This window comes from Oncorhynchus nerka, linkage group LG18 (assembly GCF_034236695.1).
Source record: "Oncorhynchus nerka isolate Pitt River linkage group LG18, Oner_Uvic_2.0, whole genome shotgun sequence".
In the NCBI taxonomy this organism is placed as follows: Eukaryota; Metazoa; Chordata; class Actinopteri; order Salmoniformes; family Salmonidae; genus Oncorhynchus; species Oncorhynchus nerka.
In genome coordinates, this window is record NC_088413.1 from 1,103,253 (window position 1) to 1,128,723 (window position 25,471).

Here is a 25,471-nt window from a genome sequence, read left to right on the forward strand (position 1 = left end):
AGGTGATAATATGATGCCTCAGAGAGTGTTCCCTATATAGGTGATAATATGATGCCTCTGAGAGTGTTCCCTATATAGGTGATAATATGATGCCTCAGAGAGTGTTCCCTATATAGGTGATAATATGATGCCTCCCTCAGAGAGTGTTCCCTATATACGTGATAATATGATGCCTCCCTCTGAGAGTGTTCCCTATATAGGTGATAATATGATGCCTCAGAGAGTGTTCCCTATATAGGTGATAATATGATGCCTCAGAGAGTGTTTCCTATATAGGTGATAATATGATGCCTCCCTCTGAGAGTGTTCGCTATATAGGTGATAATATGATGCCTCAGAGAGTGTTCCCTATATAGGTGATAATATGATGCCTCAGAGAGTGTTCCCTATATAGGTGATGATATGATGCCTCAGAGAGTGTTCCCTATATAGGTGATAATATGATGCCTCTGAGAGTGTTCCCTATATAGGTGATAATATGATGCCTCCCTCAGAGAGTGTTCCCTATATAGGTGATAATATGATGCCTCCCTCAGAGAGTGTTCCCTATATAGGTGATAATATGATGCCTCCCTCTGAGAGTGTTCCCTATATAGGTGATAATATGATGCCTCAGAGAGTGTTCCCTATATAGGTGATAATATGATGCCTCCCTCAGAGAGTGTTCCCTATATAGGTGATAATATGATGCCTCCCTCAGAGAGTGTTCCCTATATAGGTGATAATATGATGCCTCAGAGAGTGTTCCCTATATAGGTGACAATATGATGCCTCCCTCAGAGAGTGTTCCCTATATAGGTGACAATATGATGCCTCCCTCAGAGAGTGTTCCCTATATAGGTGATAATATGATGCCTCCCTCAGAGAGTGTTCCCTATATAGGTGATAATATGATGCCTCCCTCAGAGAGTGTTCCCTATATAGGTGATAATATGATGCCTCAGAGAGTGTTCCCTATATAGGTGATAATATGATGCCTCAAAGAGTGTTCCCTATATAGGTGATAATATGATGCCTCCCTCAGAGAGTGTTCCCTATATAGGTGATAATATGATGCCTCCCTCAGAGAGTGTTCCCTATATAGGTGATAATATGATGCCTCCCTCAGAGAGTGTTCCCTATATAGGGGATAATATGATGCCTCCCTCTGAGAGTGTTCCCTATATAGGGGATAATATGATGCCTCCTCAGAGAGTGTTCCCTATAGGTGATAATATGATGCCTCCCTCAGAGAGTGTTCCCTATATAGGTGATAATATGATGCCTCCTCAGAGAGTGTTCCCTATATAGGTGATAATATGATGCCTCAGAGAGTGTTCCCTATATAGGTGATAATATGATGCCTCAGAGAGTGTTCCCTATATAGGTGATAATATGATGCCTCAGAGAGTGTTCCCTATATAGGTGATAATATGATGCCTCTGAGAGTGTTCCCTATATAGGTGATAATATGATGCCTCAGAGAGTGTTCCCTATATAGGTGATAATATGATGCCTCCCTCAGAGAGTGTTCCCTATATACGTGATAATATGATGCCTCCTCTGAGAGTGTTCCCTATATAGGTGATAATATGATGCCTCAGAGAGTGTTCCCTATATAGGTGATAATATGATGCCTCAGAGAGTGTTTCCTATATAGGTGATAATATGATGCCTCCCTCTGAGAGTGTTCGCTATATAGGTGATAATATGATGCCTCAGAGAGTGTTCCCTATATAGGTGATGATATGATGCCTCAGAGAGTGTTCCCTATATAGGTGATAATATGATGCCTCTGAGAGTGTTCCCTATAGGTGATAATATGATGCCTCCTCAGAGAGTGTTCCCTATATAGGTGATAATATGATGCCTCCTCAGAGAGTGTTCCCTATATAGGTGATAATATGATGCCTCCCTCTGAGAGTGTTCCCTATATAGGTGATAATATGATGCCTCAGAGAGTGTTCCCTATATAGGTGATAATATGATGCCTCCCTCAGAGAGTGTTCCCTATATAGGTGATAATATGATGCCTCCCTCAGAGAGTGTTCCCTATATAGGTGATAATATGATGCCTCAGAGAGTGTTCCCTATATAGGTGACAATATGATGCCTCCCTCAGAGAGTGTTCCCTATATAGGTGACAATATGATGCCTCCCTCAGAGAGTGTTCCCTATATAGGTGATAATATGATGCCTCCCTCAGAGAGTGTTCCCTATATTGGTGATAATATGATGCCTCCCTCAGAGAGTGTTCCCTATATAGGTGATAATATGATGCCTCCCTCAGAGAGTGTTCCCTATATAGGTGATAATAATGATGCCTCCCTCAGAGAGTGTTCCCTATATAGGTGATAATATGATGCCTCAGAGAGTGTTCCCTATATAGGTGATAATATGATGCCTCCCTCAGAGAGTGTTCCCTATATAGGTGATAATATGATGCCTCAGAGAGTGTTCCCTATATAGGTGATAATATGATGCCTCCCTCTGAGAGTGTTCCCTATATAGGTGATAATATGATTCCTCAGAGAGTGTTCCCTATATTGGTGATAATATGATGCCTCCCTCTGAGAGTGTTCCCTATATAGGTGACAATATGATGCCTCCCTCAGAGAGTGTTCCCTATATAGGTGACAATATGATGTCTCCCTCAGAGAGTGTTCCCTATATAGGTGATAATATGATGCCTCCCTCAGAGAGTGTTCCCTATATAGGTGATAATAATGATGCCTCCTCAGAGAGTGTTCCCTATAGGTGATAATATGATGCCTCCCTCAGAGAGTGTTCCCTATAGGTGATAATATGATGCCTCAGAGTGTTCCCTATATAGGTGATAATATGATGCCTCAGAGAGTGTTCCCTATATAGGTGATAATATGATGCCTCCCTCTGAGAGTGTTCCCTATATAGGTGATAATATGATGCCTCAGAGAGTGTTCCCTATATAGGTGATAATATGATGCCTCCCTCTGAGAGTGTTCCCTATATAGGTGATAATATGATGCCTCAGAGAGTATATTAAATGTGTGTGTGTGTGTGTGTGTGTGTGTGTGTGTGTGTGTGTGTGTGTGTTCCAGGGAAGTACTACATAGCGACGATGACGATGATCACGGCCTCGACATCTCTGACCATCTTCATCATGAACATCCATTTCTGTGGTGCAGAGGCCAAGCCTGTTCCTCACTGGGCCAAGGTAGGGCCAAGCCTGTTACTCGCTGGGTCAAGGTAGGCCAAGCCTGTTCCTCACTGGGCCAAGGTAGGCCAAGCCTGTTCCTCATTGGGCCAAGGAAGGCCAAGCCTGTTCCTCACTGGGCCAAGGTAGGCCAAGCCTGTTCCTCATTGGGCCAAGGAAGGCCAAGCCTGTTCCTCACTGGGCCAAGGTAGGCCAAGCCTGTTCCTCCCTGGGCCAAGGGGAGGCCAAGCCTGTTCCTCCCTGGGCCAAGGTAGGCCAAGCCTGTTCCTCACTGGGCCAAGGTAGGTCAAGCCTGTTCCTCACTGGGCCAAGGAGGCCAAGCCTGTTCCTCACTGGGCCAAGGGAGGCCAAGCCTGTTCCTCCTGGGCCAAGGCCTAGGGCCAAGCCTGTTCCTCACTGGGCCAAGGTAGGGCCAAGCCTGTTCCTCACTGGGCCAAGGTAGGGCCAAGCCTGTTCCTCACTGGGCCAAGGTAGGGCCAAGCCTGTTCCTCACTGGGCCAAGGTAGGGCCAAGCCTGTTCCTCCCTGGGCCAAGGGAGGCCAAGCCTGTTCCTCACTGGGCCAAGGTAGGGCCAAGCCTGTTCCTCACTGGGCCAAGGTAGGGCCAAGCCTGTTCCTCCCTGGGCCAAGGGAGGCCAAGCCTGTTCCTCACTGGGCCAAAGTCTGGAGCTCTGTGTCACTGTGTGTGTGTGTGTGTGTGTGTGTGTGTGTTTACTGTATGTCTCTATCTCTGTGACACTGTGTGTGTGTGTGTGTGTGTTGTGTGTGTGTGTGTGTGTGTGTGTGTGTGTGTGTGTGTGTTCCCAGGTACTCATCATCGACTACATGTCTAAGATCCTGTTTGTGTACGAGGTGGGAGAGAACTGCACTACACCAGAGAGTGAGAGAACACCTCTCTACAGTGAGGAACCAATGTCGGGCAACTCCGCCCTGGCACGGAACCATTACCACGACGACCTCTACCATGACGGCTGTTACCAAGACGACTGCCATCGCCTCGGTCCGTATCAGTACGGCAATGGGCACCTCCAAAATCACCTCGACAACAGTCGCTCACGCTTAACGGCGGTCACCGCGACGATCCTTACAGTAACCGTAGTAACCGGAACCATCACAGCAACCCGAGCCAGACCTCCAAGGGGGAAGGGGGCGAGGAGAAGAGGGAGCCCCTGAGACATTACCACCACATCGGGAGAGAGGAGCTGGACTATCAGGCACCCCCTCCAGGGAACCTCCAGAATGGTGGGCTGAATGAGCCGCTGCCTTACCCCCAAGGAGAAGCACCTCAACCCAGCCTCGGCCCCAGCCTGCTCCTGCCCCTGCCCACACCACAAACAGGTGACTAATGTCCACTGCATCACACAGTCAGGATTTATCGAGCTGTGCCTCCTCTCTCTCTCTCTCTCTCCTCCTTCCTCTCTCTCTCTCTTCCTTCCTCTCCCTTCCTCTCCCTCCCTCTCCTTCCTCTCCCTCCCTCTCTCCTTCCTCTCCTGAACCCTCTCCTTCCTCTCCTGAACCCTCTCTCCTTCCTCTCCCTCCCTCTCTCATTCCTCTCCCTCCCTCTCTTCCTTCCTCTCCCTCCCTCTCTCCTTCCTCCTCTCCCTCCCTCTCTCAACCACTTCTCCTTCCTCTCCCTCCCTCTCTTCCTTCCTCCCCTCCCTCCCTCTCCTTCCTCCCTCCCTGAACCCTCTCACCTTCCTCCTCAACCACCTCCCTTCCTCTCCCTTTCTTTCCCCTCCCTCCCTCCCTCCCTCCCTCCCTCTCCTCCCTCCCTCTTTCTAGGTGGTGTATAACATTCAGTACATCGCCAACTGTTTCTCATCTCTCCTCCTCCTCTCTCCTCCCTCCCTCTCCTCCCTCCCTCTCTTCTAGGTGGTGTATAACATTCAGTACATCGCCAACTGTTTCTCATCTCTCCTCCTCCTCCCCTCCTCCCTCCCTCTCCTCCCCTCCTCCCTCCTCCCTCTCCTCCCCTCCCTCCCTCCCTCCCTCCCTCTCCTCCCCCTCCCCCTCATCCCTCCCTCTCCTCCCTCTCCTCCCTCCTCTCCTCCCTCCCTCTCCTCTAGGTGGTGTATAACATTCAGTTCATCGCCAACTGTTTCTCATCTCTCCTCCTCCCTCCCTCCCTCTCCTCCCTCCCTCTCCTCTAGGTGGTGTATAACATTCAGTACATCGCCAACTGTTTCTCATCTCTCCTCCTCCTCCCCCTCCTCCCTCCCTCCCTCTCCTCCCTCCCTCTCCTCTAGGTGGTGTATAACATTCAGTTCATCGCCAACTGTTTCTCATCTCTCCTCCCTCCCTCTCCTCCCTCCCTCTCTTCTAGGTGGTGTATAACATTCAGTTCATCGCCAACTGTTTCTCATCTCTCCTCCCTCCCTCTCCTCCTCCTCTCCTCCCTCCATCTCCTCTAGGTGGTGTATAACATTCAGTACATCGCCAACTGTTTCCGGGAGCAACGGGCCACGTGTGCGAAAGGGGCGGAGTGGAAGAAGGTTGCCAAGGTGATGGACCGGTTCTTCATGTGGATCTTCTTCATCATGGTCTTCCTCATGAGTATCCTCATCATCGGCAAGGCGACTTGACGGAGGGAGGGAGGAGAGAGATGGATGGATAGAGGGAGGGAGGAAGGGAGGGAGGAGAGATGAGGAGGGAGAGAGAAGAGGAGGGATGGATGGATAGAGGAGAGAGGAAGGAAGGGAGGAGAGAGGAGAGGGATGGATGGATAGAGGGAAGAGGGAGAGAGAGGGAAGGGAGGGAGGAGAGAAGAGAGGGAGGAAGAGAAGGAGGAGGAGAGAGAGGGAGGAAGGGACAAGAGGAAGAGAGGGAGGGAGGGAGGAGGGAGGAGATGGGGAGAGAGGCAGGGAAAGAGGTAGAAGAAGGACAGAGAGAGAGGGAGGAAGAGTGGGGGACGGAGGCGAGGAAGAGGGAGGAGAGGAAGAGGAAGGGACAAGAGGAAGAGAGGGAGGTAGGGAGGAGAGGGGGAGGGAGGAGAGGAAGAGATGGAGGGACGGAGGAGAGGGGAGGAGAGGGGGAGAGGAAGAGGAAGGGACAAGAGGAAGAGAGGGAGGTAGGGAGGCGAGGAAGAGGGAGGAGAGGAAGGGACAAGAGGAAGAGAGGGAGGTAGGGAGGAGAGGGGGAGGGAGGAGAGGAAGAGATGGAGGAGAGGGAGGAGAGGGGGAGGGAGGAGAGGAAGAGATGGAGGGACGGAGGAGAGGGGGAGAGAGGCAGGGAAAGAGGTAGAAGAAGGACATAGAGAGAGGGAGGGGAGGCAGACGGAGGATAGAAGGACTAGAGAGGGGGAGGAGCCTCAATTCGTCGGGACATGGACTCTACAAGGTGTTGAAAACGTTCCACAGGGATGCTGGCCCATGTGGACTCTACAAGGTGTTGAAAGCGTTCCACAGGGATGCTGGCCCATGTTGACTCCAACGCTTCCACAGTTGTGTCAAGTTGGCTGGATGTCCTTTGGGTGGTGGACCATTCTTTATATACAGTTGAGCTTTAAAACCCAGCAGCGTTGCAGTTCTTGACACTAACCGGTGTCCCTGGCACCTTACTAGCCCGCCCAGTTCAAAGGCACTTCAATCTATTGTCCTGCCCTTCACCCTCTGAATGACACACACACACCATCCATGTCTCAAGGCTGAAACATCCTTCTTCAACCCGTCTCCTCCCCTTCATCTACACTGATCGATATCGGCCGTCATTGTATATAAGAATTTGTTCTTAAAACTGACTTGCCTTGTGAAATAAAATGTTAAATTAAAATCAATAAAAAGTAGTGGATTTAACATGTGTCGTCAGTAAGGGATCAGAGCTTTCACCTGGTCAGTCTGGGTCATGGTGTTCCTAATGTTTTGTCCACTCAGTGTGTACTACCAGGTAAAGGGATCAGAGCTTTCACCTGAATTCACCTGTTCAGTCTGGGTCATGGTGTTCCTAATGTTTTGTATTTAAGGTAATGTTCAGAGATGGCCTGATGCAGTATAGTTCAGTTATTTAGAGTCCAGATCAGAGATGGCCTGATGCAGTATAGTTCAGATCAGAGATGGCCTGATGCAGTATAGTTCAGATCAGAGATGGCCTGATGCAGTATAGTTCAGATCAGAGATGGCCTGATGCAGTATAGTTCAGTTATCTAGAGTTCAGATCAGAGATGGCCTGATGCAGGATAGTTCAGTTATTTAGAGTCCAGATCAGAGATGGCCTGATGCAGGATAGTTCAGTTATTTAGAGTCCAGATCAGAGATGGCCTGATGCATTATAGTTCAGTTATTTAGAGTCCAGATCAGAGATGGCCTGATGCAGTATAGTTCAGTTATTTAGAGTCCAGATCAGAGATGGCCTGATGCAGTATAGTTCAGTTATTTAGAGTCAGATCAGAGATGGCCTGATGCAGTATAGTTCAGTTATTTAGAGTCCAGATCAGAGATGGCCTGATGCAGTATAATTCAGTTATCTAGAGTCCAGATCAGAGATGGCCTGATGCAGTATAGTTCAGTTATTTAGAGCACAGATCAGAGATGGCCTGATGCAGTATAGTTCAGTTATTTAGAGTCCAGATCAGAGATGGCCTGATCTAGTATAGTTCAGTTATTTAGAGCACAGATCAGAGATGGCCTGATGCAGTATAGAGAGGAGGGGGAGAGAGGGAGGACCAACATGGAGAGGAAGGGGAGAGAGGGAGGACCAACATGGAGAGGAAGGGGAGAGAGGGAGGACCAACATGGAGAGGAGGGGGAGAGAGGGAGGACCAACATGGAGAGGAAGGGGAGAGAGGGAGGACCAACATGGAGAGGAAGGGGAGAGAGGGAGGACCAACATGGAGAGTAAGGGGGAGAGAGGGAGGACCAACATGGAGAGGAAGGGGAGAAAGGGAGGGAGGACCACGGGGAGAGGAAGGGGAGAGAGGGAGGACCAACATGGAGAGGAGTGGGAAGGGGGAGGACCAACATGGAGAGGAAGGGGGAGAGAGGGAGGACCAACATGGAGAGGAGGGGAGAGAGGGAGGACCAACATGGAGAGGAAGGGGGAGAGAGGGAGGACCAACATGGAGAGGAAGGGGGAGAGGGAGGACCAACATGGAGAGGAGGGGGAGAGAGGAGGACCAACATGGAGAGGACAGGGGAGAGAGGGAGGACCAACATGGAGAGGAGGGGAGAGAGGGAGGACCAACATGGAGAGGAAGGGGAGAGAGGGAGGACCAACATGGAGAGGACGGGGGAGAGGGAGGACCAACATGGAGAGGAATGGGAGAGAGAGGGAGGACCAACATGGAGAGGAAGGGGGAGAGAGGGAGGGCCAACATGGAGAGGAAGGGGGAGAGAGGGAGGACCAACATGGAGAGGAAGGGGAGAGAGGGAGGACCAACATGGAGAGGACGGGGGAGAGAGGGAGGACCAACATGGAGAGGAAGGGGGAGAGAGGGAGGACCAACATGGAGAGGAAGGGAGAGAGGGAGGACCAACATGGAGAGGAAGGGGAGAGAGGGAGGCCACTGGGAGGGATTCCCAGCCTGGCTCGGGAACCCTGGGGTTCAGTGTCCTTTAATAGTCCCAGCTCCAAATCGGCCGCTAATCCGTTCCTTGAATGTTCCTACCGAATAAAACACCTGGGCGATGCCAGCTCATGCATTAAATCAAGGCCTCCAGGATTAGGTTAACCTAAATATATCTCTCTCTGGGTTTCTCCAATAGCTGATAGGATAATGGGTGAGCTCTGAAAGCGGTGTCTGTCTCTGTCTCTGTCTCTCTAATCGTGAGCGTGCTCTGTAGGCTCAAGACTCCCTCTGCTCCACGTTGTTCTCAGTCTCTGATTCCGAACGGCTCTGTTAAATAATGGAGGTGGCCTCCCGTCGCTCAAACTGAGTTTAAGGGACCTGTTTTCAAGCTACTTGTCGGACGGTATGCCCTGCCTCCAGTCCGAACCGCTGCAGGAGCAGATGGCCTCGGATGGAGCGACTCCCGACACTTCCTCTCCTTTCGACTCTCCCTGCCCGGGCGGAAGGGAACAACCCGCGGTGACCAGCGCTGGTTGGTTTTTCTCGCCGCTGTGGAGCCGTCGGACCAAGACACATCGATGGGGGTTTGGGAGAGGTGTGGACAGCAACAGGGTGGAGGTTTGGCTGGATGAACACTCGTCCAGGTAGGACCTTGATGAGATGTTGGAAGTGTGTTTCTTTTTTCCTGGTCTTTGTCAAAATAGTGCTCTATATAGGGCAGTGTTTCTTCATCCTGGTCTTCATCAAAATAGAGCTCTATATAGGGCAGTGTTTCTTCATCCTGGTCTAAATAGTGCTCTATATAGGGGCAGTGTTTCCTCATCCTGGTCTAAATAGTGCTCTATATAGGGCAGTGTTTCCTCATCCTGGTCCAAATAGTGCTCTATATAGGGCAGTGTTTCTTCATCCTGGTCTAAATAGTGCTCTATATAGGGCAGTGTATCTTCATCCTGGTCTAAATAGTGCTCTATATAGGGCAGTGTATCTTCACCCTGGTCTAAATAGTGCTCTATATAGGGCAGTGTATCTTCATCCTGGTCTAAATAGTGCTCTATATAGGGCAGTGTATCTTCATCCTGGTCTAAATAGTGCTCTATATAGGGCAGTGTTTCTTCATCTTGGTCTAAATAGTGCTCTATATAGGGCAGTGTTTCTTTATCCTGGTCTTCATCAACATAGTGCTATATATAGGGCAGTGTTTCTTTATCCTGGTCTTCGTCAAAATAGTGCTCTATATAGGGCAGTGTTTCTTCATCCTGGTCTAAATAGTGCTCTATATACAATAGGGCAGTGTTTCTTCATCCTGGTCTAAATGGTGCTCTATATAGGGCAGTGTTTCTTCATCCTGGTCTAAATAGTGCTCTATATAGGGCAGTGTATCTTCATCCTGGTCTAAATAGTGCTCTATATAGGGCAGTGTATCTACATCCTGGTCTAAATAGTGCTCTATATAGGGCAGTGTTTCTTCATCCTGGTCAAAATAGTGCTCTATATAGGGCAGTGTGTCTTCATCCTGGTCAAAATAGTGCTCTATATAGGGCAGTGTTTCTTTATCCTGCTCTAAATAGTGCTCTATATAGGGCAGTGTATCTACATCCTGGTCTAAATAGTGCTCTATATAGGGCAGTGTTTCTTCATCCTGGTCAAAATAGTGCTCTATATAGGGCAGTGTATCTTCATCCTGGTCTAAATAGTGCTCTATATAGGGCAGTGTTTCTTCATCCTGGTCAAAATAGTGCTCTATATAGGGCAGTGTTTCTTTATCCTGGTCTAAATAGTGCTCTATATAGGGCAGTGTTTCTTTATCCTGGTCTTCGTCAAAATAGTGCTCTATATAGGGCAGTGTTCCTTCATCCTTGTCTAAATAGTGCTCTATATAGGGCAGTGTTCCTTCATTATGGTTAAACTGGTGCTCTATATAGGGCAGTGTTCCTTCATCCTGGTCTAAATAGTGCTCTATATAGGGCAGTGTTTCTTCATCCTGGTCTAAATAGTGCTCTATATAGGGCAGTGTTTCTTCATCTTGGTCTAAATAGTGCAATATATAGGGCAGTGTTTCTTCATCCTGGTCTAAATAGTGCTCTACATAAGGCAGTGTTTCTTCATCCTGGTCTAAATAGTGCTCTATATAGGGCAGTGTTTCTTCATCCTGGTCTATATAGTGCTCTATATAGGGCAGTGTTTCTTCATCCTGGTCTATATAGTGCTCTATATAGGGCAGTGTATCTTCATCCTGGTCCAAATAGTGCTCTATATAGGGGAGTATGTCTTCATCTTGGTCTTAATAGTGCTCTATATAGGGCAGTGTTTCTTCATCCTGGTCTTCGTCAAAATAGTGCTCTATATAGGGCAGTGTTTCTTCATCCTGGTTAAAATGGTGCTCTATATAGGGCAGTGTTTCTTCATCCTGGTCAAAATAGTGCTCTATATAGGGCATTGTTTCTTCATTCTGGTTAAAATAGTGCTCTATATAGGGCAGTGTATCTTCATCCTGGTCAAAATAGTGCTCTATATAGGGCAGTGTTTCTTTATCCTGGTCTTTGACAAAATAGTGCTCTATATAGGGCAGTGTTTCTTCATCCTGGTCTTTGTCAAAATAGTGCTCTATATAGGGCAGTGTTTCTTCATCCTGGTCTTCGTCAAAATAGTGCTCTATATAGGGCAGTGTTTCTTCATCCTGGTCTTCGTCAAAATAGTGCTCTATATAGGGCAGTGTTTCTTCATCCTGGTCTTTGTCAAAATAGTGCTCTATACAGGGCAGTGTTTCTTCATCCTGGTCTTCATCAAAATAGTGCTCTACATAGGGCAGTGTTTCTTCATCCTGGTCTAAATAGTGCTCTATATAGGGCAGTGTTTCTTCATCCTGGTCTTCATCCTGTCAAAATAGTGCTCTATATAGGGCAGTGTTTCTTCATCCTGGTCTAAATAGTGCTCTATATAGGGCAGTGTTTCTTTATCCTGGTATTCGTCAAAATAGTGCTCTATATAGGGCAGTGTTTCTTCATCCTGGTCTTCATCAAAATAGAGCTCTATATAGGGCAGTGTTTCTTCATCCTGGTCTAAATAGTGCTCTATATAGGCAGTGTTTCCTCATCCTGGTCTAAATAGTGCTCTATATAGGGCAGTGTTTCCTCATCCTGGTCTAAATAGTGCTCTATATAGGGCAGTGTATCTTCATCCTGGTCTAAATAGTCCTCTATATAGGGCAGTGTTTTCTCATCCTGGTCTAAATAGTGCTCTATATAGGGCAGTGTATCTTCATCCTGGTTAAAATAGTGCTCTATATAGGGCAGTGTTTCTTCATCTTGGTCTAAATAGTGCTCTATATACAGTAGGGCAGTGTATCTTCATCCTGGTCCAAATAGTCCTCTATATAGGGCAGTGTTTCTTCATCTTGGTCTAAATAGCGCTATATAGGGCAGTGTTCCTTCATCCTGGTCTAAATAGTGCTCTATATAGGCAGTGTTTCTTCATCCTGGTCCAAATAGTGCTCTATATAGGGCAGTGTTTCCTCATCATGGTCGAAATAGTGCTCTATATAGGGCAGTGTTTCTTTATCCTGGTCTAAATAGTGCTCTATATAGGGCAGTGTATCTTCATCCTGGTCTAAATAGTGCTCTATATAGGGCAGTGTATCTTCATCCTGGTCTAAATAGTGCTCTATATAGGGCAGTGTTTCTTCATCCTGGTCAAAATAGTGCTCTATATAGGGCAGTGTTTCTTTATCCTGGTCTAAATAGTGCTCTATATAGGGCAGTGTTTCTTTATCCTGGTCTTCACAAAATAGTGCTCTATATAGGGCAGTGTTCCTTCATCCTTGTCTAAATAGTGCTCTATATAGGGCAGTGTTCCTTCATCCTGGTTAAACTGGTGCTCTATATAGGGCAGTGTTCCTTCATCCTGGTCTAAATAGTGCTCTATATAGGGCAGTGTTTCTTCATCCTGGTCTAAATAGTGCTCTATATAGGGCAGTGTTTCTTCATCCTGGTCTAAATAGTGCTCTATATAGGGCAGTGTTTCTTCATCTTGGTCTAAATAGTGCAATATATAGGGCAGTGTTTCTTCATCCTGGTCTAAATAGTGCTCTACATAGGGCAGTGTTTCTTCATCCTGGTCTAAATAGTGCTCTATATAGGGCAGTGTTTCTTCATCCTGGTCTATATAGTGCTCTATATAGGGCAGTGTTTCTTCATCCTGGTCTATATAGTGCTCTATATAGGGCAGTGTATCTTCATCCTGGTCCAAATAGTGCTCTATATAGGGCAGTATGTCTTCATCTTGGTCTTAATAGTGCTCTATATAGGGCAGTGTTTCTTCATCCTGGTTAAATGGTGCTCTATATAGGGCAGTGTTTCTTCATCCTGGTTAAAATAGTGCTCTATATAGGGCAGTGTTTCTTCATCCTGGTCAAAATAGTGCTCTATATAGGGCAGTGTTTCTTTATCCTGGTCTTTGACAAAATAGTGCTCTATATAGGGCAGTGTTTCTTCATCCTGGTCTTTGTCAAAATAGTGCTCTATATAGGGCAGTGTTTCTTCATCCTGGTCTTCGTCAAAATAGTGCTCTATATAGGGCAGTGTTTCTTCATCCTGGTCTTCGTCAAAATAGTGCTCTATATAGGCAGTGTTTCTTCATCCTGGTCTTTGTCAAAATAGTGCTCTATACAGGGCAGTGTTTCTTCATCCTGGTCTTCATCAAAATAGTGCTCTACATAGGGCAGTGTTTCTTCATCCTGGTCTAAATAGTGCTCTATATAGGGCAGTGTTTCTTCATCCTGGTCTTCGTCAAAATAGTGCTCTATATAGGGCAGTGTTTCTTCATCCTGGTCTAAATAGTGCTCTATATAGGGCAGTGTTTCTTTATCCTGGTCTGGTCAAAATAGTGCTCTATATAGGGCAGTGTTTCTTCATCGTGGTCTAAATAGTGCTCTATATAGGGCAGTGTTTCCTCATCCTGGTCTAAATAGTCCTCTATATAGGGCAGTGTTTTCATCCTGGTCTAAATAGTGCTCTATATTGGGCAGTGTTTCTTCATCTTGGTCTAAATAGTGCTCTATATACAGTAGGGCAGTGTATCTTCATCCTGGTCCAAATAGTCCTCTATATAGGGCAGTGTTTCTTCATCCTGGTCTAAATAGTGCTCTATATAGGGCAGTGTTTCTTCATCTTCGTCTAAAATAGTGCTCTATATAGGGCAGTGTTTCATCTCATCTAAATAGTGCGCTATCAGGGCAGTGTTTCTCATCATGGTCTAAATAGGGCAGTGTTTCTTCATCCTGGTCTAAATAGTGCTCTATATAGGGCAGTGTTTCTTCATCCTGGTCTAAATAGTGCTCTATATAGGGCAGTGTTTCTCATCTTCGCCAAAATAGTGCTCTATATAGGGCAGTGTTTCTTCATCTTGGTCTAAATAGTGCTCTATATAGGGGCAGTGTATCTTCATCCTGGTCCAAATAGTTCTCTATATAGGGCAGTGTTTCTTCATCTTGGTCTAAATAGTGCACTATATAGGGCAGTGTTTCTTCATCGTGGTCTAAATGGTGCTCTATATAGGGCAGTGTTTCTTCATCCTGGTCTAAATAGTTCTCTATATAGGGCAGTGTTTCTTCATCTTGGTCTAAATAGTGCACTATATAGGGCAGTGTTTCTTCATCGTGGTCTAAATGGTGCTCTATATAGGGCAGTGTTTCTTCCTGGTCTAAATAGTGCACTATATAGGGCAGTGTTTCTTCATCGTGGTCTAAATGGTGCTCTATATAGGGCAGTGTTTCTTCATCCTGGTCTAAATAGTGCACTATATAGGGCAGTGTTTCTTCATCGTGGTCTAAATGGTGCTCTATATAGGGCAGTGTTTCTTCATCGTGGTCTAAATGGTGCTCTATATAGGGCAGTGTTTCTTCATCGTGGTCTAAATGGTGCTCTATATAGGGCAGTGTTTCTTCATCGTGGTCTAAATGGTGCTCTATATAGGGCAGTGTTTCTTCACCCTGGTCCAAATAGTGCTCTATATAGGGCAGTGTTTCTTCATCGTGGTCTAAATAGTGCTCTATATAGGGCAGTGTTTACTCATCGTGGTCTAAATGGTGCACTATATAGGGCAGTGTTTCCTCATCATGGTCTAAATAGTGCTCTATATAGGGCAGTGTATCTTCATCGTGGTCTAAATGGTGCTCTATATAGGGCAGTGTTTCTTCATCCTGGTCTAAATAGTGCTCTATATAGGGCAGTGTTTCTTCATCCTGGTCTAAATAGTGCTCTATATAGGGCAGTGTTTCCTCATCCTGGTCTAAATAGTGCTCTATATAGGGCAGTGTTTCCTCATCCTGGTCTAAATAGTGCTCTATATAGGGCAGTGTTTCCTCATCCTGGTCTAAATAGTGCTCTATATAGGGCAGTGTTTCCTCATCCTGGTCTAAAAATTGTCTGTTTGAAAATGGTTTAATATTCTGTTTCATTTGTTCCCAGGGGGGGAGAAAGGGGAAGGCACTTTGGGAGTGCTTAGGCAAGAGGCCCGCGGGCATACATATACCCGTAGCATATTCGCTGTCTAGGCACACTAGGTAAGACCTGGGCGGACCACCCCCTGTATTTTGGTTAGGGCACCAGGTGGTGCTAAATTAGGTAAGTAGTGGGTAGGCAGGTAAGATAGGAGAGGGGGGGTTTTGAGATTTACTTTCTTTGCTTTGGTTCCGTCCAGCCCCTTTTCCCCATATTACCGTGTAAAGGAATAAAGTCCTTGTAAACGGTACCACATTCTGCTTGTTGTCATTTTTACTCGCACCTACAGTCCATACCTTTTTCACTTCACAGAGAGTTTAGTTGTAGCAGGGTGTTGCGTTCCTCTTCATAGAGGCGTGCGTAACACTGGTCTAAATAGTGCTCTAGGGCAGTGTTTCTTCATCCTGGTCTAAATAGTGCTCTATATAGGGCAGTGTTCTTCACCCTGGTCCAAATAGTGCTCTATATAGGGCAGTGTTTCTTCTCCTGGTCTAAATAGTGCTCTATATAGGGCAGTGTTTCTTCATCCTGGTCTAAATAGTGCCCTGGTGTTTCCAAATAATAGTGCTCTATATAGGGCAGTGTTTCTTCATCCTGGTCATAAATAGTGCTCTATATAGGGCAGTGTTTCTTCATCCTGGTCATAATAGTGCTCTATATAGGGCAGTGTATCTACATCATGGTCTTTTTGCCCTAGCACTACACACCTGATCCCACTAATTAATGGTTTAATGATGAGTTGATACATGGGTACAGCTATGTAGTGCTGGCATTAAGATACACTGTGTGTGTGTGTGTGTGTGTGTGTGTGTGTGTGTGTGTGTGTGTGTGTGTGTGTGTGTGTGTGTGTGTGTGTGTGTGTGTGTGTGTGTCAGGGAGATGGTGGGAGGCTGGTTCGTGGAGACGCTACCCTCTCCTCAGACCTCCAGAGTGCCCAGCAGGTCTCCGTCCGACCCCAGCTCCAGCATGCTCCTCCTGGGCCGCGGCCGGGACTCCTTCCCCTGTCCAGCCCCTCCCTCCGGATCTCCACCTCCATCCCCTCCTGCCCCAACCCCCCTCACCAGACCTCTACCCTTTCCACCCCCCAGTGGGGTGACCCCCTCCTCCTCGAGAAGGCGGGCAGTTGCTCCCCCCGTACCCCTCGCTCCCCCCACTCCACAGTTTCTTCTCGCTCCCTTCGCTGCCCCCACTCCCCCAGCTCACCTCGCTCCTCACCCCGCTCTTCACCCCGCTCTCCGAGGAGGACTAGATCCTGTGGGCGAGGTGAGCCCTGTGGGCGAGCTGAGCCTTGTGGGCGAGGTGAGCCTTGTGGGCGAGGTGAGCCTTGTGGGCGAGGTGAGCCCTGTGGGCGAGGTGAGGGCTGTGACTGGATGATGAAGATACTGGCTGGAGGCTCTGGGAGGATAGGCTCTGTGGCGGAGCTCTGCCAGGGGGCCCTGCAACATGCCATAGAGGTGGTGTGGGCAGAACGCTGCTCTCTGTCTCTGCTCCGACAGGTACTACTGCTGTTAGCTCGTTATGGCTGGTTGACTGATTCATTGATTGGCTGGTTGATTGATTGGTTGGTTGATTGATTGGCTGGTTGATTGATTGGCTTGATGATTGGTTAGTTGATTCATTGATTAGTTGGTTGATTGACATATTGATTGAATTACATTTATTGATTCATTGATTGGCTGGTTGATTGGCTTGTTGATTGGCTTGTTGATTGGCTTGTTGATTGGCTTGTTGATTGGCTTGTTGATTGGCTTGATGATTGGCTTTGGTTGATTCATTGATTAGTTGGATTAGTTGGTTGATTGACATATTGATTCTTTCTGTTGTTCCTCCAGGACCAGGATGGATGTAGGGGATTGGTCCAGGTGGTTTCCCTGACGACGCCGGGTTGCGTGAGGGAAGAGTCTTCCAGCCACCATGCCCACCAGGAGCTGGTGAAGGGCATCCTGGGATATGTAGTTGCCACAGGGATGCCCATGAACATGACAGGAGACGTCTGTGAGGTAAACAACGTCTACTTCTCAAACAATTCAATGGGCTTTATTTGTATGGGAGTGAAATAGATAAAAGAGTGAAATAGATAAAAGAAATAAACAATAAAATTAACAGTAAACATTAGACTCACAAAAGTTACACAATAATAAAGACTTTTCAAATGTCAAATGATATATATTATATATATTGTTTATATATATTATATATATTGTTTATATATTCTATATATTGTTTATATATTCTATATATTGTTTATATATATTATATATATTGTTTATATATTCTATATATTGTTTATATATTCTATATATTGTTTATATATTATATATATTGTTTATATATATTATATATATTGTTTATATATTCTATATATTGTTTATATATTATATATATTGTTTATATATTATATATATTGTTTATATATTCTATATATTGTTTATATATTATATATATTGTTTATATATATTATATATATTGTTTATATATTCTATATATTGTTTATATATTATATATATTGTTTATATATTATATATATTGTTTATATATTCTATATATTGTTTATATATTATATATATTGTTTATATATTATATATATTGTTTATATATTCTATATATTGTATATATATTATATATATTGTAACGATGTGCGAATAGTTAAAGGACACAAGGGAGAATAAATAAATAAGCATAAATATGGGTTGTATTTACAATGGTGTTTGTTCTTCACTGGTTGCCCTTTTCTCGTGGCAACAGGTCACAAATCTTGCTGCTGTGATGTCACACTGGTATTTCACCCAGTAGATATGGGAGTTTATCAAAATTGGGTTTCTTTTTCAAATTCTTTGTGGATCTGTGTAATCTGAGGGAAATATGTCTCTCTAATATGGTCATACATTGGGCAGGAGGTTAGGAAGTGCAGCTCAGTTTCCACCTCATTTTGTGGGCAGTGTTGCACATAACCTGTCTTCTCTTGAGAGCCATGTCTGCCTACGGCGGCCTTTCTCAATAGCAAGGCTCTGCTCACGGAGTCTGTACATAGTCAAAGCTTTCCACTTTCCGTCCATTTGTATAGCAGATCCTCATCACAAATTGAGTCTAAAGCTTTTTTGAAATCGACAAAGCATGAGAAGACTTTGCCTTTGTTTTGGTTTGTTTGTTTCTCATTTAGGGTGAATACGTGGTCTGTCGTACGGTAATTTGGTTAGAAGCCAATTTGACATTTGGTTACTGGTTACTGTTGACGCATATTCCACGGTAGTTATTGGGGTCAAATTTGTCTCCACTTTTGTGGATTGGGGTGATCAGTCCTTGGTTCCAAATATTGGGGAAGATGCCAGAGCTAAGGATTATGTCAAAGAGTTTGGAATTTGTGGTCTGTATATTTTATAATTTAATTTAGGATACCGTCAACACCACAGGCCTTTTTGGGTTGGAGGGTTTGTATTTTGTCCTGTAGCTCATTCAATGTAATTGGAGAATCCAGTGGGTTCTGGAATCCAGTGTGTTCTGGAATCCAGTGTGTTCTGGAATCCAGTGGGTTCTGGAATCCAGTGGGTTCTGGTCGTCTTTAATAGTTGATTCTAAGATTTGTGTTTGATCATGTCTACACTATACTACTGTGAGAGAGTCTGATAAATGACTCACTACTGTAAATCTCTCTGGGTGAGAGAGTCTGATAAATGACTCACTACTGTAAATCTCTCTGGGTGAGAGAGTCTGATAAATGACTCACTTCTGTAAATCTCTCTGGGTGAGAGAGTCTGATAAATGACTCACTACTGTAAATCTCTGGGTGAGAGATCTGATAAATGACTCACTACTGTAAATCTCTCTGGGTGAGAGAGTCTGATAAATGACTCACTACTGTAAATCTCCCTGGGTGAGAGAGTCTGATAAATGACTAAAATGTTAAATGTTGCGCTTTCCAGTTTTCCCAGAAGTGGTTGGAGTCTATAAATTCTTCAATTGCATTGAGCTGATTTCTGAATGCTGTTCCTTCTTTTTCCGTAGTGTATTTCTGTATTGTTTTAGTGATTCACCATAGTGAAGGCGTAAATCTCAGGTTTTCCGGGTCTCTATGTTTTTGGTTGGACAGGTTTCTCACTACTTTCTTTCTTAGAGATTTTCTGGCTAAATGACTCAGACAGACAGAAGACAGACAGATAGACAGAGACAGACAGACAGACAAAGACAGACAGACAGACAGACAGACAGACAGACAGACAGACAGACAGACAGACAGACAGACAGACAGACAGACAGACAGACAGACAGACAGACAGACAGACAGACAGACAGACAGACAGACAGACAGACAGACAGAGGGGAATGATCTCCCTCCTCCTTCCTCTTTCCTTCCTCCGTCATTTCAACCTGATGAACCAGAGACTCAGTGTAACTTATCAGAACTAATCCCCAGCTGGGGACGGTCTATAAATCCTCCCTCCTCCTCCCTCCTCTTCTCTCAGTGGTTTCTGAGGTAGAATGACTCACTACTGTAAATCTCTCTGGGTCCCTCCTCCTCCTCCCTCCCCCTCTGACTCACTACTTTAAATCTAGAGGTGAGGAGGGGGAGGAGAGTCTGTAAATGACTCAGTGGTTTACCTCAGGTGGGGGGAGGGAGGGTGGTTGTTGATCTCCCTGGAGGAGAGGACAGTCTGTGTGACTCCTCTCAAATTTACCTCTGGGGGGAGGGAGGGTGGTCAGTTGAGGAGGGGGAGGATGGGACAGTCTGTGTCTCCTCTCAGTGGTTTACCTCAGGTGGGGGAGGGAGGGTGGTCGGTTGAGGAGGGGAGGAATGGGACTCACTACAGTCTGTGTCTCCTCTCAGTGGTTTACCTCAGGTGGGGGGATAAATGACTCACTACTGGGGAGGAGGGAGGAGGGGGAGGAGGGAGGGTGGTCTTGATAGGGGGAGGAGGGAGGAGGGGGACTAGGGAGGGTGGTCTGAGGAGGAGGGAATTTCTCTGGGGGGAGGAGGGGGAGCAGGGGGACAGTCTGTGTCTCCTCTCAGTGGTTTACCTCAGGTGGGGGGAGGGAGGGTGGTCTCTGGATGAAGAGGGGGAGGAAAGGAGGGGGGGGAGGAGGGGGACAGTCTGTGTCTCCTCTCAGTGGTTTACATTCAGGTGGGGGGAGGGAGGGTGGTCGGTTGAGGAGGGGAGGAGAGGGGAGGAGGGGGAGGAGAGGGACAGTCTGTGTCTCCTCTCAGTGGTTTATCTCAGGTGGGGGAGGGAGGGTGGTCGGTTGAGGAGGAGGGAGGAGGGGAGGGAGGGAGGGTGGTTGGTAGAGGAGGTTTCTGGGAGGAGGGAGGAGGGGAGGAGGGAGGGTGGTCCTTGAGTAGGGGGAGGAGGAGGGAGGGGGGGAGGAGGGAGGGTGGTCGGTTGAGGAGGGGAGGTGGGGAGAGGAGGGGGACAGTCTGTGTCTCCTCTCAGTGGTTTCCTCAGGTGGGGGGAGGGAGGGTTTACCTTGAGGAGGAGGGAGGGAGGGAGGAGGGGAGGAGGGGGAGCAGGGGGACAGTCTGTGTCTCCTCTCAGTGGTTTACCTCAGGTGGGGGAGGGAGGGTGGTTTGAGGACGGGGGGAGAGGGGAGGTGGGGGAGGAGGGGGACAGTCTGTGTCTCCTCTCAGTGGTTTCCTCAGGTGGGGGGAGGGAGGGTGGTCGGTTGAGGAGGGGGAGGTAGAGGGGAGGGGGGGAGGAGGGGACAGTCTGTGTCTCCTCCTCAGTGGTTTATCTCAGGTGGGGGAGGGGAGGGTGGTCGGTTGAGGAGGAGGGAGGAGGGGGAGGAGGGAGGGTGGTTGGGAGAGGATGAGGGAGGAGGGAGGAGGGGGAGGAGGGAGGGTGGTCCTTGAGTAGGGGGAGGAGGGAGGAGGGGGGAGGAGGGAGGGTGGTTTGAGGAGGGGAGGAGGGGGAGGAGGGGGACAGTCTGTGTCTCCTCTCAGTGGTTTACCTCAGGTGGGGGCAGGGAGGGTGGTCGGTTGAGGAGGGGGAGGAGGGGGAGGAGGGGGGGAGGAGGGGGACAGTCTGTGTCTCCTCTCAGTGGTTTACCTCAGGTGGGGGGGAGGGAGGGTGGTCGGTTGAGGAGGGGCGAGGAGGAGGGGGACAGTCTGTGTCTCCTCTCAGTGGTTTACCTCAGGTGGGGGGAGGGAGGTGGGGGGAGGGGCGAGGAGGGGGAGGAGGGGGAGGAGGGGGAGGGGGAGGAGGGGGAGGAGGGGAGGAGGGGGGAGGGGGAGGAGGGGGTGGAGGGGTGGAGGGGGAGGAGGGGGAGGAGGGGGGTTGGAGGGGGAGGTAGAGGTGGGGGAGGAGGGAGGGAGGGGGAGGAGGGGGAGGAGGGGGAGGAGGGGGAGAATGTTACTGAGTGGACGATCTACTAAATACATGTAAAAAAAAAATGAAAAGGTTTGTTGTGTCTCTCCTCCAGGACCCCAGGTTCACCACAGACGAGGACCAGACGGCAGGTTTCAAACTCAAGAGTGTCCTGAGTGTCCCGATTAAGAACAGTAGACAGGAGGTGAGTGTACCCTATTCCCCTCATGACCATTCTAGACAGAAGTAGTGTACCCTATTCCCCTCATGACCATTCTAGACAGAAGTAGTGTACCCTATTCCCCTCATGACCATTCTAGACAGAAGTAGTGTACCCTATTCCCCTCATGACCATTCTAGACAGAAGTAGTGTACCCTATTCCCCTCAGACCATTCTAGACAGAAGTAGTGTTCCCTATTCCCCTCAGACCATTCTAGACAGAAGTAGTGTACCCTATTCCCCTCAGACCATTCTAGACAGAAGTAGTGTACCCTATTCCCCTCAGACCATTCTAGACAGAAGTAGTGTACCCTATTCCCCTCAGACCATTCTAGACAGAAGTAGTGTACCCTATTCCCCTCAGACCATTCTAGACAGAAGTAGTGTACCCTATTCCCTTCAGACCATTCTAGACACCCTATTCCCCTCAGACCATTCTAGACAGAAGTAGTGTACCCTATTCCCTTCAGACCATTCTAGACACCCTATTCCCCTCAGACCATTCTAGACAGAAGTAGTGTTCCCTATTCCCCTCAAACCATTATAGAAAGAAGTAGTGTACCCTATTCCCCTCAGACCATTCTAGACAGAAGTAGTGTACCCTATTCCCCTCAGACCATTCTAGACAGAAGTAGTGTTCCTTATTCCCCTCGGACCATTTTAGACACCCTATTCCCCTCAGACCATTCTAGACAGAAGTAGTGTACCCTATTCCCCTCAGACCATTCTAGACAGAAGTAGTGTACCCTATTCCCCTCAGACCATTCTAGACAGAAGTAGTGTACCCTATTCCCCTCAGACCATTCTAGACAGAAGTAGTGTACCCTATTCCCCTCAGACCATTCTAGACAGAAGTAGTGTTCCCTATTCCCCTCAGACCATTTTAGACACCCTATTCCCCTCAGACCATTCTAGACAGAAGTAGTGTACCCTATTCCCCTCAGACCATTCTAGACACCCTATTCCCATCAGACCATTCTAGACACCCTATTCCCCTCAGACCATTCTAGACACCCTATTCCCATCAGACCATTCTAGTCACCCTATTCCCCTCAGACCATTCTAGACAGAAGTAGTGTTCCCTATTCCCCTCAGACCATTTTAGACACCCTATTCCCCTCAGACCATTCTAGACAGAAGTAGTATACCCTATTCCCCTCAGACCATTCTAGACAGAAGTAGTATACCCTATTCCCCTCAGACCATTCTAGACAGAAGTAGTGTACCCTATTCCCCTCAGACCATTCTAGACAGAAGTAGTGTACCCTATTCCCCTCAGACCATTCTAGACAGAAGTAGTGTTCCTATTCCCCTCAGACCATTTTAGACACCTATTCCCCTCAGACCATTCTAGACAGAAGTAGTGTACCCTATTCCCCTCAGACCATTCTAGACAGAAGTAGTATACCCTATTCCCCTCAGACCATTCTAGACAGAAGTAGTGTACCCTATTCCCCTCAGACCATTCTAGACAGAAGTAGTGTACCCTATTCCCCTCAGACCATTCTAGACAGAAGTAGTGTACCCTATTCCCCTCAGACCATTCTAGACAGAAGTAGTGTTCCCTATTCCCCTCAGACCATTTTAGACCCCTATTCCCCTCAGACCATTCTAGACAGAAGTAGTGTACCCTCCTCCCCTCCCCTCCCATTCTAGACAGAAGTAGTCTTCCCTATTCCCTCACACCATTCTAGACAGAAGTAGTGTCCCTATTCCCCTCAGACCATTCTAGACAAAAGTAGTCTCCATATTCCCCTCACTCCATTCTAGACAGAAGTATGTACCCTATTCCCCTCAGACCATTCTAGACAGAAGTAATGTTCCCTATTCCCCTCAGACCATTCTAGACACCCTATTCCCCTCAGACCATTCTAGACACCCTATTCCCCTCAGACCATTCTAGACAGAAGTAGTGCACCCTATTCCCCTCAGACCATTCTAGACAGAAGTAGTGTACCCTATTCCCCTCAGACCATTCTAGACAGAAGTAGTGTACCCTATTCCCCTCAGACCATTCTAGACAGAAGTAGTGTTCCCTATTCCCTTCAGACCATTCTAGACAGAAGTAGTGTTCCCTATTCCCCTCAGACCATTCTAGACAGAAGTAGTGTACCCTATTCCCTCAGACCATTCTAGACAGAAGTAGTGTTCCCTATTCCCCCAGACCATTCTAGACACCCTATTCCCCTCAGACCATTCTAGACACCCTTTTCCCCTCAGACCATTCTAGACACCCTATTCAACCTCAGACCATTCTAGACAGAAGTAGTGTTCCCTATTCCCCTCAGACCATTCCAGACACCCTATTCCCCTCAGACCATTCTAGACAGAAGTAGTGTTCCCTATTCCCCTCAGACCATTCTAGACACCCTATTCCCCTCAGACCATTCTAGACACCCTATTCCCCTCAGACCATTCTAGACACCCTATTCCCCTCAGACCATTCTAGACACCCTTTTCCCCTCAGACCATTCTAGACACCCTATTCCCCTCAGACCATTCTAGACACCCTATTCCCCTAAGACCATTCTAGACAGAAGTAGTGTACCCTATTCCCCTCAGACCATTCTAGACACCCTATTCCCCTCAGACCATTCTAGACAGAAGTAGTGTACCCTATTCCCCTCAGACCATTCTAGGTACCCTATTCCTCTCAGACCATTCTAGACAGAAGTAGTGTACCCTATTCCCCTCAGACCATTCTGACACCCTATTCCCCTCAGACCATTCTAGACACCCTATTCCCCTCAGACCATTCTAGACAGAAGTAGTGTACCCTATTCCCCTCAGACCATTATAGACAGAAGTAGTGTACCCTATTCCCCTCAGACCATTCTAGACAGAAGTAGTGTACCCTATTCCCTCAGACCATTCTAGACAGAAGTAGTGTTCCCTATTCCTTCAGACCATTCTAGACAGAAGTAGTGTTCCCTATTCCCCTCAGACCATTCTAGACAGAAGTAGTGTGAACCTATTCCCCTCAGACCATTCTAGACACCCTATTCCCCTCAGACCATTCTAGACACCTCTATTCCCTCAGACCATTCTAGACAGAAGTAGTGTTCCCTATTCCCTCAGACCATTCCAGACACCCTATTCCCCTCAGACCATTCTGACAGAAGTAGTGTTCCCATATTCCCCTCAGACCATTCCAGACACCCTATTCCCTCAGACCATTCTAGACAGAAGTAGTGTTCCTAGTATTCCCCTCAGACCATTCTAGACACCCTGATTCCCCTGTTAGTTCTGACACCCTATTCCCTCAGACCATTCTAGACACCCTTTTCCCTCAGACCATTCTAGACACCCTATTCCCCTCAGACCATTCTAGACACCCTATTCCCCTAAGACCATTCTAGACAGTAGTGTACCCTATTCCCCTCAGACCATTCTAGACACCCTATTCCCCTCAGACCATTCTAGACAGAAGTAGTGTACCCTATTCCCTCAGACCATTCTAGGGGTACCCTATTCCTCTCAGACCATTCTAGACAGTAGTGTACCCTGTTCCCCTCAGACCATTCTAGACACCCTATTCCCCTCAGACCATTCTAGACACCCTGATTCCCCTCAGACCATTCTGACAGAAGTAGTGTGATTCCCCTCAGACCATTATAGACAGAATGTAGTATACTATATAGTAAATTGGGTGGCATTTGGAACGCATCACATATCCCCAAGGTTCCAATTGTCAGTTCGGAAGTAAACTGACATTCCAATGATCTGTTCAAATTGACCTCAATGTTTATCTCCCTCTTTTCTCTCTCTCCTCTATCTTTCTCCCCTT

At 47.2% G+C, this 25,471-nt stretch overlaps 2 protein-coding genes across 2 annotated transcripts in view; both read left to right on the forward strand.

Annotated features, from left to right (window-relative positions):
* The first annotated feature begins 4,240 nt into the window (after positions 1–4,240).
* On the forward strand, positions 4,241–5,786 carry LOC135561673 (neuronal acetylcholine receptor subunit alpha-9-I-like). The gene is made up of 2 exons (XM_065003406.1): positions 4,241–4,512; positions 5,586–5,786. Exons 1-2 carry the CDS (start codon positions 4,426–4,428, stop codon positions 5,754–5,756), a joined length of 258 nt encoding a protein of 85 aa, XP_064859478.1. The 5' UTR covers positions 4,241–4,425; the 3' UTR covers positions 5,757–5,786.
* Positions 5,787–8,941: 3,155 nt separating this feature from the next.
* Positions 8,942–25,471, forward strand: part of LOC135561675 (cGMP-specific 3',5'-cyclic phosphodiesterase-like) — a 57,323-nt gene continuing 40,793 nt past the window's right edge. Inside the window, 5 exon segments of the mRNA XM_065003408.1 lie at positions 8,942–9,318; positions 16,047–16,165; positions 16,168–16,667; positions 17,004–17,171; positions 21,580–21,669. Of these exon segments, the coding sequence (XP_064859480.1) occupies positions 9,080–9,318; positions 16,047–16,165; positions 16,168–16,667; positions 17,004–17,171; positions 21,580–21,669 (1,116 nt within the window). The 5' untranslated portion in view covers positions 8,942–9,079.